Source organism: Molothrus ater, chromosome 3 (genome assembly GCF_012460135.2).
Source record: "Molothrus ater isolate BHLD 08-10-18 breed brown headed cowbird chromosome 3, BPBGC_Mater_1.1, whole genome shotgun sequence".
NCBI lineage: Eukaryota > Metazoa > Chordata > Aves > Passeriformes > Icteridae > Molothrus > Molothrus ater.
Window position 1 is genome coordinate 3,403,483 of NC_050480.2, and position 13,096 is coordinate 3,416,578.

Sequence of the window (13,096 nt, forward strand, 5' to 3'; positions counted from 1 at the left end):
AATCCAAACACAAATACCATCTAAACACCAGCCCAATGCTTGGTCCCTTTTCTGCAAAAACTTGACATTTGAGGAGTAGGAAGAAACAGTGTAATGTTTTCCTATTTCAAAGTTGTGTTTGGCTTGTCAGACTCCATCTCCCCTGCTGGCAGCCAAAACATCTCCCAGGATGGTTCTGCTCACCACTGTCCTGCCTGGTGCTCTCAGGTACAGCTGTGCTTTTGCTGCTTCCCTCTCTCAGCTTGTACCGGAGTCTCCAGGCAGTGATGATCAGACTGCTTGAAGCAAAGAATTTGGATTAATCATAAAGCTACCTTTAAAGTGGCATTTTTGTGCTCATTAGAAACTGTCCTCATTTAACCAAGTTATTTGTTTACATGGTAGGAAACCAGGGTGGAATCCACTCACTAAAAATCACCAGAGCTCCAGAGAACAGGAGCACAGGGTGATCATGGAGGTAGATGTGGAGCTGTATTATTTGTACTAAAACTGATTCATTTTTTCTTTTTTTTTTCCTGTATGGTTGAAGAGTAAGACTAAAACTATTCATTCAGCCCATTTATGCACTAAATTAACAATATTCAAGGTGAGGTTGTTAACTGCTAAAATCCTCTGATATAAAACTCAGAATTTAGGGACTTAAGTAATGAGTGCTATGAAGTTTTCCACTACACACAGAAGGAAACTACTGAATGAAGTTTCTACCAAGCAAACAACAGGGTCCACAAAGGCAGATAGAGTTGGGAAATAACAATTTGCATCCACATGCAGAGCTTTGCTCTGCAGCTACACCAACTGCAGTGGTAGCTGGCCAATAGTGCATACAGGCAATTGCCCACAAACCTTTAGTGTTCGTGGCAAACAGAGTTTGTGTACATATAGTTGAGCTCTCAAGGGGTTTTTGGAACTCTTGTTTTTAGAAAAGCTGATCTTTCCTTCTCAAGGCACTGTGACTGTTGTATGGTAACACCAAACCCCTCACCTTTTTTGGGTGCTCAGGCTCCTGACATGTGTGAAATTGAAGTGGCTTCTCTTCCACGTGGAACTGCCGGCGTGTTCCCCGGGTCTGGGGCCTGCTCAGGTAGCTGGAGTGGTCCTCTTGCCCCATGTCCTCCTTCTGCTGCTCTGGCTTTAGGGAAGGCCTGGGCAAGGGAGCCCACTGAGGTTCAGAGAGTAACTGTGTGTGCTGAAAGGAATTCAGTGAGTTCAGAGCTAGCCCAGGTCCTGATCCAGCACTTGGAGGTGCCAGGCTTGGGGCAGGTCAGGCATTGGCCTGCTGGCACTTATGCCCTGGGCTACCAGAGACTCAGGTTCCTCTTTGGAATACTGGAAGCCAGCAAGCCTCTGCCAGCCCCTGGAGTCTGTGACAGAGCCCGTGGCTCTTTTCCAGCCCTGTTCCTCCTCACCCACCCCACGAGATGGACATGGAGCGAATGAACAGGGAGAGCAGGGTGCTGCTGCCACACCCAGATCCTCACCTGCTGCAGCTCTGCCTGGGGACGCCTCCTATTCCGTGTGCTTGGCTTTCCTTCTTCCAGGAGCTGTGTGCCTGTCACCCCCACACACACTTGGTTGTGATAGGCAGGTTCTTCACCTTGTGGCTTTTTTCCCTTCTGCTGAGCTGGTTTTGCTGGAGGCTTTGGGAGGCGAACCTGGGGTGCACAGTAAGCATTTTGTACAGTGAAAAAAAGTCCAGATCTCACACAGAAAAAGAATGATCTTCACCATATATACACATCTTGAACAACTGCATCACTTTCCAAACAGGACTTACAGCAAAACCCAAGTTTTCACTTAAAGTTCCAGAAGAGAAAGTAAGTGGGTTTACATCTAAAAATGACCATATTTCATCCTAATGAAATTACAGGTTGGTATTAATGCAATTGTTTTTTAGTCTGATTTCTACAAGATCAAGCAAGCAGTGACCTGGCTTTCCACCCACTTTTACCCCACTTTCCTTTTGCCCCAACATTGGCACTTTCACTGTAGGGGGAAAAAATGAAAATATTTATCCAGAGCAAAAAAATGTGGTAAACAAATATGGGAATTAATGCAAATAATATTTTATCACCTATCTTTGGTGTGCCATTGGAACCAAGAATCAGGATATAGCCACTGCTACACTTCTTATGCCACCTCAAGATTAGATTCAGATTCTACACAGGGAGCAATATCCTAAAATCCATGCAATCCTCTTCACATCATCAAGGAGCTGATGCTACAGGAACCTGTTACAGGTGTTCATAGCTCTTCAGAAGGGAATTAACCCCAAATCCCCTCATTTCCTGTGTACCAAAGCGGTTCAGGAGGAATCAGACAGATCAGCTGGAGTCAGATCCTGCTCACAAGCCACAAGTGAGGAGACAGTGGCTTGTTTGCAGTGGCTCCCACTGTTCCAAGGTTGTCTCTTCAACAGGAGAAGTGTTTGGTGAAGAAAAGGAGAGAGGGAAAGGGAACACTGAGATGAAAAGAGTCAGGCCTAGGATCACTCCAGGCAGTGCCATGAACAGATGCTTTGGGAAGAGCTGCTTGTCACCCAGCACTGTCAGAGCTGCAGCCCCAAGTGCACCAGGCCACTGAAACATTGCATTTGCTGAAAATAGCAATAAATTTCAAGAGAATTCAGTTACCTGCCCTCTCTACTTGTATTTAAGTACTCCTTAAATCCTTTGGATAACCCTAAAATTGCCTTTCTGCAGCTGTTTTGCAGCGAGTGCCTAGAGGAAACGGGCTCATGTCAGCAGCAGAACTGGCTGAAGGAACAGGCTGCAGTCATACACAGGTGATCCTGGTGTTCTCACTGTTCCAAGAAGTGAGACACTCAGCATTACAGATTTCCCTGAGAAAGTGCTGACAGGTGCCAAGATTTAGTAACACCAGGCATTCCCCCTGATCCTGTTCCTGGCCATCACACCCAATCCCACTGAATCCTGCAGCACAGGAATGGTGATAATCATTCACTTCTCAGCCAGGGATTTTCCAGGGGGCTGTGACCTGCAAATATCCAGTGCTGCAACAGCTCCTGCAGCCTGCAAGGCTGGAATCATCTTTTATGCTACAGACTGTCGAGCTTTTGACCAGGCTTAAGAAGGAAACAGATTTACTATTTAGTGTCTGACTCTTGAGAAATCAAAGACTCCTGTGAAACAGAGATCCAGCAGGATCAGCTGGAGATCAGTTAACAGCTACCTGATGCTCTGAGTCAGTTCACAAAACAGTGCAAGCTTAAAAGAACTTCTCAAATGAGTGAGGGCACAGTGGTCACCATCACAGCCACACAAGTCCAGTCACCAAAATGGCTTTTGGTTTTGTTAAAAGAAAAAAGGGGGTAAAACCAGAAAAGTCAATAAAAGTGCTAAACTAAGTATCTGTAATTACCAAGATCAAAACCCAGTACCTTTTCATTAAACATGAACTTTTGTTCTGCCTTCCACAATACGTAAATAGTGCTGACAATTGGTTCGTGAGGCACTTGCTACAATAAAATCTAATTGTATCATGAGAGAAAGGTGACAATCAGGAGATCATGAAAAAATTACATATTCTCACTGGTGGTTAATTAGCCATGCAAAACCCCCTCAAACAGATATTCTCTTCTATTAGGAATGATTACTATGCAGGCCTACAGATGTCAATACCACAGTCATTCAAATACTTCTTTCCCTACTAATTGAAGGTTGTAAAGCTCTGGTGCCAAGGTTTTGCTTCCAAAGAGCTAATTTATGACTAGAAGGATATTTTATGTCTTCAGTTGCAGCAGCTACAAAACTCAGCAAATCAGAACCATCTGTGCACTGATACTTGAATCACCATTCATCTCGCAGCCTATCAGTCACATTAGTTTGCATCCTGCATTCTTGGCTCACGTACACTTGTGATGGTCCAAAGTTCACCAGGAATATTAAAAATGGATGGGACCCTGACCCTACCTTATTGCACACGCCCCAGAGCCCCACACGGGGCTGCTGCATGTGGGCACTTCCACAGGAACAACGGGACTGACATTTCCCAGCAAAACTGCTAATTACCTCCCTCTCTGCTTAGGGAAGCTGGGCTTTATTAACTTAGAGCACTGCAGGAAAATAGCACAGGAGAGCTGTGTCACTTGGAAAACCCTGTGCCAGTGCACACCAACAGCACAGCTAAAGCCACAGGAACATCTCCACACTGGGGCTGCAGGAGGATAAAGGCAAATGACAAAGAACAGCCTGAAAGCAAGAAAATGAATTAAATGCTGGCACTAATAAAGGTAACTTTGCTTTTAATCTGGGACGAAGGAAAAACCTGGCATTCAGGCCTGTCTTCAAGATGTTAGTGAACAAAGTCCTTCACTTCCCCATTATCCTGAAAGTAAATCATTCTCCACAGACCTACTGCTTTGAAGTGAGAGCCTGTGGGTCAAAAGGACTCATGGCAGTTCTTCCTCCTTGAGGGTTGACATTCCACTTTTTAGCAAAGCCAGGGGAAACAGGAATTAACAAACATAGTGTATTTAAGGCAGAAGAACTGCTGTGTCAGTCTCATTTTGAGAGCTTTAACTATTTCCTCCTCTGCAAGAGGGAAGGCAAGAGGCAGGAGCTGTCAGGAATGCTCCCAGAGCTGTCTCACTCACCCTGGACACCTTCGCAGCGAGGTGATTCCGCGCGCATGCTGCTGTGGAAAATTCCAGGGGGCCATCGTAGCGCATCCCGCTCGACTCCAGCCCATCCAGCAGGATCTTCTTCAGCACGTGATACTTGGGCTTCTCAGCATAAGCTAAGCCAGAAACAGAGGCCAGAAACTTGGCTATTTCACCTGCAGAGCAGATCAGAGTGTGAATTTCACTGAGTACAACCCCAGAAGTTCAGATAGGATCTCATTCCAACACCGATGCCAAACGAGACAACACAATTTCTGCTGAAGGCACACTCAAAACACAGAACTGACAATGTCTTGTCTTTTTGGGAGGAGAAAAGGAAAAGACAGACTTGGATAGACAAGGCAGACTTGAAGTGCTCCATCTTGTTATGTTCATGCACTAATTCCCACAGCACTGACAGCTATCCAAGGATAAAATTTAAAACATTTTACCAACAAGTATTGATAGTTCTGTGTAAAAGAGGAAAGTCTTTGATAGACCACAATATCCCCTTAAATATTAATTACTCTGAACAGTTTATTTTAATCTGCATAAATACTATACTGGGAATGTTTTGGAAAAATACAACTTTTTTTTTTTACTTCAAACACTACTATTGTTTTTCTGATTGCATCCCAAAACAGTCTGACAGCAGCAACATTTTTCCATCAAGTGGTTCAAAAAACAGGGAAACCATTGAATGGGCAGAAATAATGCTAGTAGGAAAAACATATGGGGGGTTCAAACTTTTCTTTCAGTTGAAGACCCAAGTGTATCCTAAAACTGGAGTGCTACACCAGATATTAGCATCTGGTCAAATCCCAGCGGGAAAGATTTATTAAATATGTATACACATCATGAATAAATTTCACCTAATACAAACTGCATTCCAGTAATTCCAATACAAAAGTGCTAGGAAAATAATGGAGTAAATCAAAACTAGATACTGACCTTTGGTGTTTTCCCTGGGTTACTTTTGTATTTCAGGGAAGGAAGAAACAAGACAAGACAAACTGTGCATCCATTTGCTTTTTCAAACTCTGAGCAATGAGCAATAAACCTTTGGTAGACAGTTGCTTACTATTTCCATGCTAACAGCTACTTCTGTTTCCAAGATAGTCACTGCTTCCCAACACCTTGGATTACATATGGCCAAGATCCCTTATGTCACTCCATGGGATACAGCACAGACTGAGCAAGATTCTTTTTTTTCAAAGACTTTGTTCAATTTGTGTTACTTTCCTTCTCTTCTGCTCCCCCCCAGAGTCAGACATTGAGCTGTGTTTAGGAAGAGGCTGAAGAGCCAGAGGGTACAGGTGCAAGTACACTTACTGCAGCTGCTTCCAGGAGAATCCCACCTCAGCACTGAATCTGGGAGCTCATCCATAAGTCTGAAACAACACCAGAGTGCAACAGTTTAATGCGCTTTTGGAGCAGGTGATTCCTCATTTGGGATTTAGGAAGACAGCAAGTCTCAGCTCCAAAGGGAGTGGACCTCCAGGATAGCTAATGATTCACAGGACTGCTTTTCAACCCAGATCTCCCCTCACCAGCTCCATTTTTAACTCTTTGCACACAGCTGGTTTCACCAAGATCAGGCTGACACCTAAAACTGCACTTTAGGTTTTTCTTTGCACATATTTTAAGCTTTCTAGAAGGAAAAACAAAAGCCCTTTGAGCCAAATGGCTTGTTCTGATTTCATATTGATGATTCCAATTTCTATTTTGGAATTTAAGCAGCAGTTCTGCTCTGCCTTCCTATCATTTAGCATCAGGTCCCCTCTGCCATGGAGCACATGGCTGCCAAAGTTACACCCAGGCACGGCAGGGCCACAAGGGGACAGGGAGGTCACATCACCCAAAGTCCCACATGCTTCATAAAAAGTAGGGCCACAGGTGGAATTCCTGTCCATCCAGGAACAGGAACAGCAAAGAAGCTCAGCATCAATTCCTAAAAACAGGAATAACACCAGCCCTCATCTTGGGCAGTCCAGCACCCAGAGGAACCTGAAAATTAAGACAAATAAGAGGAATAACCTGGGCAAAATACCTAATTCCAATTCATTAGAGTAAGAAGATACTGATAAGTGGAATCTGTGTAATTTTCTGTGCATTTCCTTGAAGCCTCCTTTTTCTCAGCATCCTGGAAATGTGATCCATCCAAGGGTTAATAGAAAGGGAAGAATCACTGGAGCAGCTTGATTGATTAAATTGATTTCCCATTGAATTGTATAAGTGCTACCTTGCAGGGGGCTGTGTAATGATCAGAACTTCTAAAGGGGAAATATTAAACACAGCAGAGGGTGTCAACATCCCCAGCTGCAGCCGCCCTCCCCTGCCCCACGCCGATTTCGGGGATCAGCCAGCCCCACAGGTACCTCTGCTGTGACCTGCCCTACTTTAAAGTTTGCTGCTCCTGCTATTGGGATGTTCCAGCTCTGGGTAACTCCTCTGCTGTGGAGCTGCTACAGGTACCCTGTGCAGCTAACTCCCTCCAGTCCCAGCTGGGAGGGCAGAGGAAGAAAACACTGATGCACTGTTGCTCCAGTGAGCTCCAAGTCATGCTGGGAAAAAGGAAAGATTTTCACTAAGCTCCTTAGTGTTTTGGAATTTAATTGTTTGTAATGGCAGTAGGCTTATGTAACATTAAAAACCTATAGAAAAACATCTGAAAAACAGTATCATATAGAGAGTTAAATAAATTGAGTGCACATGTGGAAAAACCTCCACGAGATGTTTGTACTACGGTCTCTACAAAGTGCCCATGAAGTTTAATGGAACCACACAACAACCTTCTGTATGTGCACCAAGGCCCGTGCTAATTTACAAATGATTTCTTGGAAAAAAAAGAGCATTGGAAAAATACACAGCAGACAAAATGCCTGTGTACTGTGCACTGGAATCCATCCTCTCCTCACAGCAACACAGACATAAACATGCAAAGGAGAGTAGACATGCACATAAAGTTCCCATTTTAACTGCTTCCAACATCTCTCTTAATTAAGGAAAATTGTTTTAGCTTTCTCCTAAGGTGCTGTTCTACAGCATGGAAAGCTGTGTTTCCCAGAGCTGGGAAGCAGTGAGGATGCTGCAGGGCTCCAGGCTGGTGTGTCCATGTGTGGGGGGGTTTGTCCTTACTTTGTTTTTGCACTCTGGACAGCTACAGGGTCCTTGAGGTTCTGCTCCCAGGGCAGCTTCCCACACAGCCAGTGCAGCATGCAGTAGCCAAGGATTTCAAGGTCACCTCGTCTGGATGGGGCTAAAATGTGGGAAAGGGGGAGGGGGAAAGAGAAAAAAAAAATACAATTAAGAATAGGAACCTCTTCTTAGGAAATAGAAAAGACTTTGATTGAACTGGTGCTGATGAAATATGAAGAAGCCAAATGGGCAAAGTGTTTTGTTTGTTCAGCTGTATTAGACCTGAACTGCCCCGGCATTTGGCCACAGGCCACAGACAGGCAGTGACTTGTTCCTGCTCAAGTGAGGGTCAGCTTCCTCACCTCCTCCAACTCCATCCTTCCTCAGTCTGGTCTGTCACATGGACTTGATCCCCATGGCCTCTGACATGATCCAGACAGCCCATAACTGAGTACCAACACTTTCTCAAAGAGCCAAGCAGTAAAACAAAGAAATAAATGTCTGCTGCTAAATTGCTAACACATGTTCCAGGAAGTCCATGGGGTCCACATTGGTCATGCAGGGACTCTGTGAGAGCAGACTAAACACTGATGGCCTTTCCTGTTCTCCCGTGGAGCCGTTTGAACTCGGATGCTGGGACAAAAGTGCCATCTAGTGTGCACTGACTCACCAGAGCCTGCTCCCGGCTCCAGCAGCGCCTGCCGAGCTCTGCACAGCCCAAAGTGCACTCGCTGTTCAGCAAAGTCCTGGGTGAACTTCCCTCTGCTGCTTCCAAAAAGGAACTTATTTCAGGGACAACTTACTCTCTGCACACCCCAGGCAGACACAGATACAGGAGGCAAAATTAAATCAAAAATTAACCCCATCCCCGAGCATCATTTACGCAGATAAACTGAAGTTAAATCTATAGATTGGCTTTTCCTAGAAAAAGAGGGAGGGGAAAAGTGCAATATCAACAGAATTGCTAGTGCTTGCTGCTACCCAGAGGAAACCAAACTTCCTAAAACTGAACAAGCAGGAGCACTGCAGGATTTCTTTGACTTGCAGCTTACAGTTTGCACATCAAAACCACATGGAATCTACAAAACCAGAAACTGCTTGTCATGATTAAAGACAGACAGATGTACAAGTTAAATTTATGCTTTTCCAAAATGAGTTTGTGCTTTCCAAGAAGGAAAGGAGAGTTCAGACTTGTTTGGCACTTTTTATCCAGTGTAAAGACCAGTAGCTGAGTACTGTGCTGTTAATCCAGCTGTAAACAGATATCATATTTTATGGGCCTTCATTAAATAAATTCCAGAAAGTCACTCGGTGAACTTATCTTTTAATTTAAGAAGTCATCTGCTAAAAGCCACGGTGCCAACACATCATAACTGTCCCTCGTTGCTGTACACACATTACTGTAAAAGCAGCAGATTAGTTTTTATACATTCCCTATCTTAACTGCTCTTAGGCTCAGGATTATTAAAGGCCCTGGATCCAACACCGCTGCGCTGTCCCTTGGGCGTCGTTTATTTCCTGCCCTGGATTCAGCAACGTCCTAATGCAAGACTTGGCTCCCATATTAAAATAAAAACACAATCTCTACCACTTGCTGTTCTGTAGTGATTTCTCTGGCCATAAATCTCCCAGTAACTGTGGAACAATTCCATTCACACACACGTGTTCACAACTCTTTTTTCCATTATGGCAATTCCAGATTCGATCCATATAAGCCAGCATTTTTGACTGCAGATCCTCTAATTTTCACAATGCCTTTCTGGCACCTGTTTGTGTGAGAGAGGCTACAGAAAGTAGCCTTTTGAGGAAAATTGTCAGAATTCCAATGAACAGCTTTTTTCCATGGGGGGGGGGGGGGGGAATTCATTGATGTGTATTTATAATAACAGCAAACCAATCAGATTTCAGAAGTTACCCCAAAAAAAGTCATTTTCTGAAAAAACAATCCCAGATATTAAAGTTTCCTCACAGTTAGGCCATGACTAATGATGTTCCCTCTCACCTGCAGCTCCTGGGACAAAGCCACAACGAAGCAAAAGCCTTGGCTGACACCTGCCCAAAGCCACAGCGGGCACAGGGACAACAAAAAGGTCCGTGGAGCTAAAGCACCTCTGCCCAGCAGCAGCAGGAAATGTTCCACAGGAGACAGTAAGTCAGTCCCCATCCCTTCATCTCCCAGGCCACCACAAGGGCTGCTAAATACAGACATTTACAAGGGGGTTTTGTAGAACCACTTGAAAATGTCAGCATTTGATTCTTTGCCTGTACTTGCTTATTTCCTTCTGCTCCATATAAGAGAAATCCCTCAAGCTTTTAAATCATTTAGATTCGTGTTAAAAAGTAATTGATTAATCTTTAACGAGTTAGTATTATCTATGGACAATGGAATTATTAGATTTTCATGTCAAATCCAGCACTAATAGATAAATTTCAATGATACGTTTACTTGCAAAAATAAATCTGCTCACACAATTGAAGATTACAGGAATTCTTGATAAACATCAACGGAGAGAAATCAATCTGCCTTCACTTTAAATATGACAGCCAGGTGAAAATAAAACAATTCTGCTTGATAACTTGTCACAGTTACAAGAGTGTACACTCCAACCAGTACTTATTTAAATCAAATTCTTACTTCTCTGCTAAAAAACTTGCTTTTTTTTTCTTCTCTTTTTAATAGATGTTTGATTTCTGCTTTTCTACTCACAGGATTTTTTTACTGTTATTTTAGTCTCATATGAAATAGTATTTAATGGGAACATATTGGTGGTATTTTATTTCACAATGTCTTTAAAGTTTAATTTTTTAATTTGGAGATTTAAGGCCTGATTCTGTTCTCAGTCCTGCCAAGATAAATCAGAAACAACTTCACTGAAGTTGATGAACTCACAACCACATCAATGAAATCAGAGTTTTAAATATACCACAAATATACTCAACACACAGGCACAGGCTCCAATAACTCAGAATAACTGAAGCCATTCACCTTAGAAGAAAATAGATGATGTATCTCTGTACACTGAATTTGGCAGCTATCTCCACTCTAATTTATATTCAGACTATTATTTCCAAATAGATCAGGGATATCACAACAGCCACAATATGCTCTCAAAACTCCACTGCTCCCAGGAACTCCTCTGAAACAGAACTAAAAATGGGAGGTTTCTCTATGGCCTCTGTTTAGCTGATTGTCTCCAGCCTTTTGTAAAGATCCAACAAGTGACAGGTGAAATATTCTCTTATTTTAATTAGCACTGTTATGTGATAATTTCACTATTAGTGATTTTTTTGGATTAGAAGCTTTTCATAAACATGAAAATCATTTTTCATCATTCTGGTTGCTCATATTGCATGGATGTGCAGCAGCACCTCCAATTCTCACTGGCATTACAGGACACCAATTCATGGTAACTCACAAGCAAAGAGAACTCACACCACAGCTAGCAATGCAAAAGCCCATAAAGGAAAGGAGGGTTAACATGATCGTGGGGAAATGCAATTGTGATAAAAATATAAAAATAATGATAAAAATCACAAAGTGATATAACTTACTCAAGGCTGAGATGATTAAAAGCCAGACAAATACAAGACTTGACAAAAATCAGTGCCTCTATTAGGAGTAGGAGAAATGAGAAGACAAAAAAAACCCTAAAAAGCAGGTAAGGAAGTATTCCTTCCCCCAGGTCCTGGCCAGTCTGAGGAGCTCCCTGCAGCAGGATGATGACCAATGGAATAGTGGGTGGCTCCACAGAAGAGGTTAGAGAAATGCATTGAATTAATGATACATTTTAGTGCCTGGAGGCCATTCCACAGAGTTATCCAGCCTCAGACAGGGCAAAAGCCAGCACTGCTGGTCTCCTTGTGTCCAGCCCTGCTTGGCACATTGCTAAAGGACTCCCTGACAAAAACCACCACCACAGACTGCTGGAAAGAAAATTCCATGGCACCACCACAGCTCTTGCAGAGAAGCCAGTGTGTGACATGGCAGAGAGGGACACCTCCTGTGCCAGCCTGGGACACTGTCCCAAACTGGGACCCTACAGATACACACTTGATGGGATGAACGGACATGGCAGAGCTATCTGGGGGGGGAATCATCAGGACTGGTGGAATGGGATGTGCTGGAAGAAAGAGGGTTGGGGTTCTGCTCTGATGGGGACAAGCTCATGGAGTGGGAAGGCTGGGAGGTGCAAGGCAATGTCACCACGAGATCAGGGTGGCAGATACAGTGGTGGTGGCAGGAGATGCCGGTACCTGGTCGGAAGCAAAAGGTTCCAGGCTTGCAGTAAGGACAACATGTGGCAGAAGTTTAACTCTTCTTTCACATCTGCGTGGCAGAAAAAAAGAATCACAAAGGTAAGGGCCTGACAAGTAGGGGTGGGCAAGCAGCTCAGATTCACTACCTGTCAGAATTCCTGGAGTAGAGAACAACAGCCCTTTCCCAGGCACAGTCCTCAGATGTGACAGAGTTGTAAATGCTTCTCTTCTTATTTTTGCTTCTTCTGAACATTCCTGGCAGCTTCCAAAGGTGGCTGTAGAAGCCCATCCAATCTTTTCCTTGCTAGTGACTCTCTTTCACTCACAACCACCTCCTGCTCCCTCCTCTGCTGGGCACACATTTCTAATCCAACTCTCAGGAACTAAAGCATCTTTTTATTTATTTCCCACTGCAAAGTTCCACCCATTTTTCGCCAGACTGGTTATATTTTCCTTTTATTATTTAGGATTTACAGTTTGTCCTGTACACAGTCTTTGGGAAACACATATCAAACTGCAGCAGATCAATAATTCATTTGACCGACAAAAAAAAGAAAAAAATCCTGCAGGCTCCCTCTGAATCCTAACTATGCATGGACAGATGCCAAATCAACCTCTTGATCCAGAGGCACTCAGAGCTCTGTTCTCTGGAAGCAGGCTCCCAAAGAATGTGTTTCCAGGCATAGGTGTTTATATTCCTGCACATCCTTCCTCACAAAATGAACCCTGCACATATTTTAGTCAGCAGAACAGGAAAAATGGCCAAGCATTGAGCTGTGTTTTTAATACCACGGAACAGCTCTGACTGAGCAGTGGGGAAATCCAGCACAAGGGCTGCAGGGCTTGCCCTGCCAACAGCCCAAGGCTGGCACTGCCCTGGACAAACCCAGTGTCTGATGGAGCTCAGGGAGCCCAAGGAGCTCATAACCTCTGTGAGGGGCACAGAGAAACTTGCCCAAAGTCCCCACTCCTGTGGGAAGCAGCTTTGACTACTGCAGATGTAGAGATCAGTCCTGCACAGACTTCAGTGGGGTCTCTACTGATGCAAGAGACAGCCCCACTACTCAGAGTTCCTGTGAAATG

General features: G+C 43.9%; 1 protein-coding gene across 2 annotated transcripts in view; it reads right to left on the reverse strand.

Moving 5' to 3' along the window:
* The window catches only part of VRK2 (VRK serine/threonine kinase 2), a 36,792-nt gene that overhangs the window by 1,380 nt on the left and 22,316 nt on the right, over window positions 1–13,096 (reverse strand). The window contains exons 9-14 of one of the 2 annotated variants that reach the window (XM_036381197.2): window positions 7,757–7,877; window positions 5,951–6,009; window positions 4,613–4,794; window positions 1,479–1,652; window positions 983–1,186; window positions 184–275 (exon numbers count right to left, since the gene is read on the reverse strand). In XM_036381197.2, the coding sequence (XP_036237090.1) occupies window positions 204–275; window positions 983–1,186; window positions 1,479–1,652; window positions 4,613–4,794; window positions 5,951–6,009; window positions 7,757–7,877 (812 nt within the window). In that variant the 3' untranslated portion in view covers window positions 184–203. The remainder of the gene's footprint in view (window positions 1–183; window positions 276–982; window positions 1,187–1,478; window positions 1,653–4,612; window positions 4,795–5,950; window positions 6,010–7,756; window positions 7,878–13,096) is intronic. The other variant, XM_036381196.2, reaches the window with a different exon arrangement.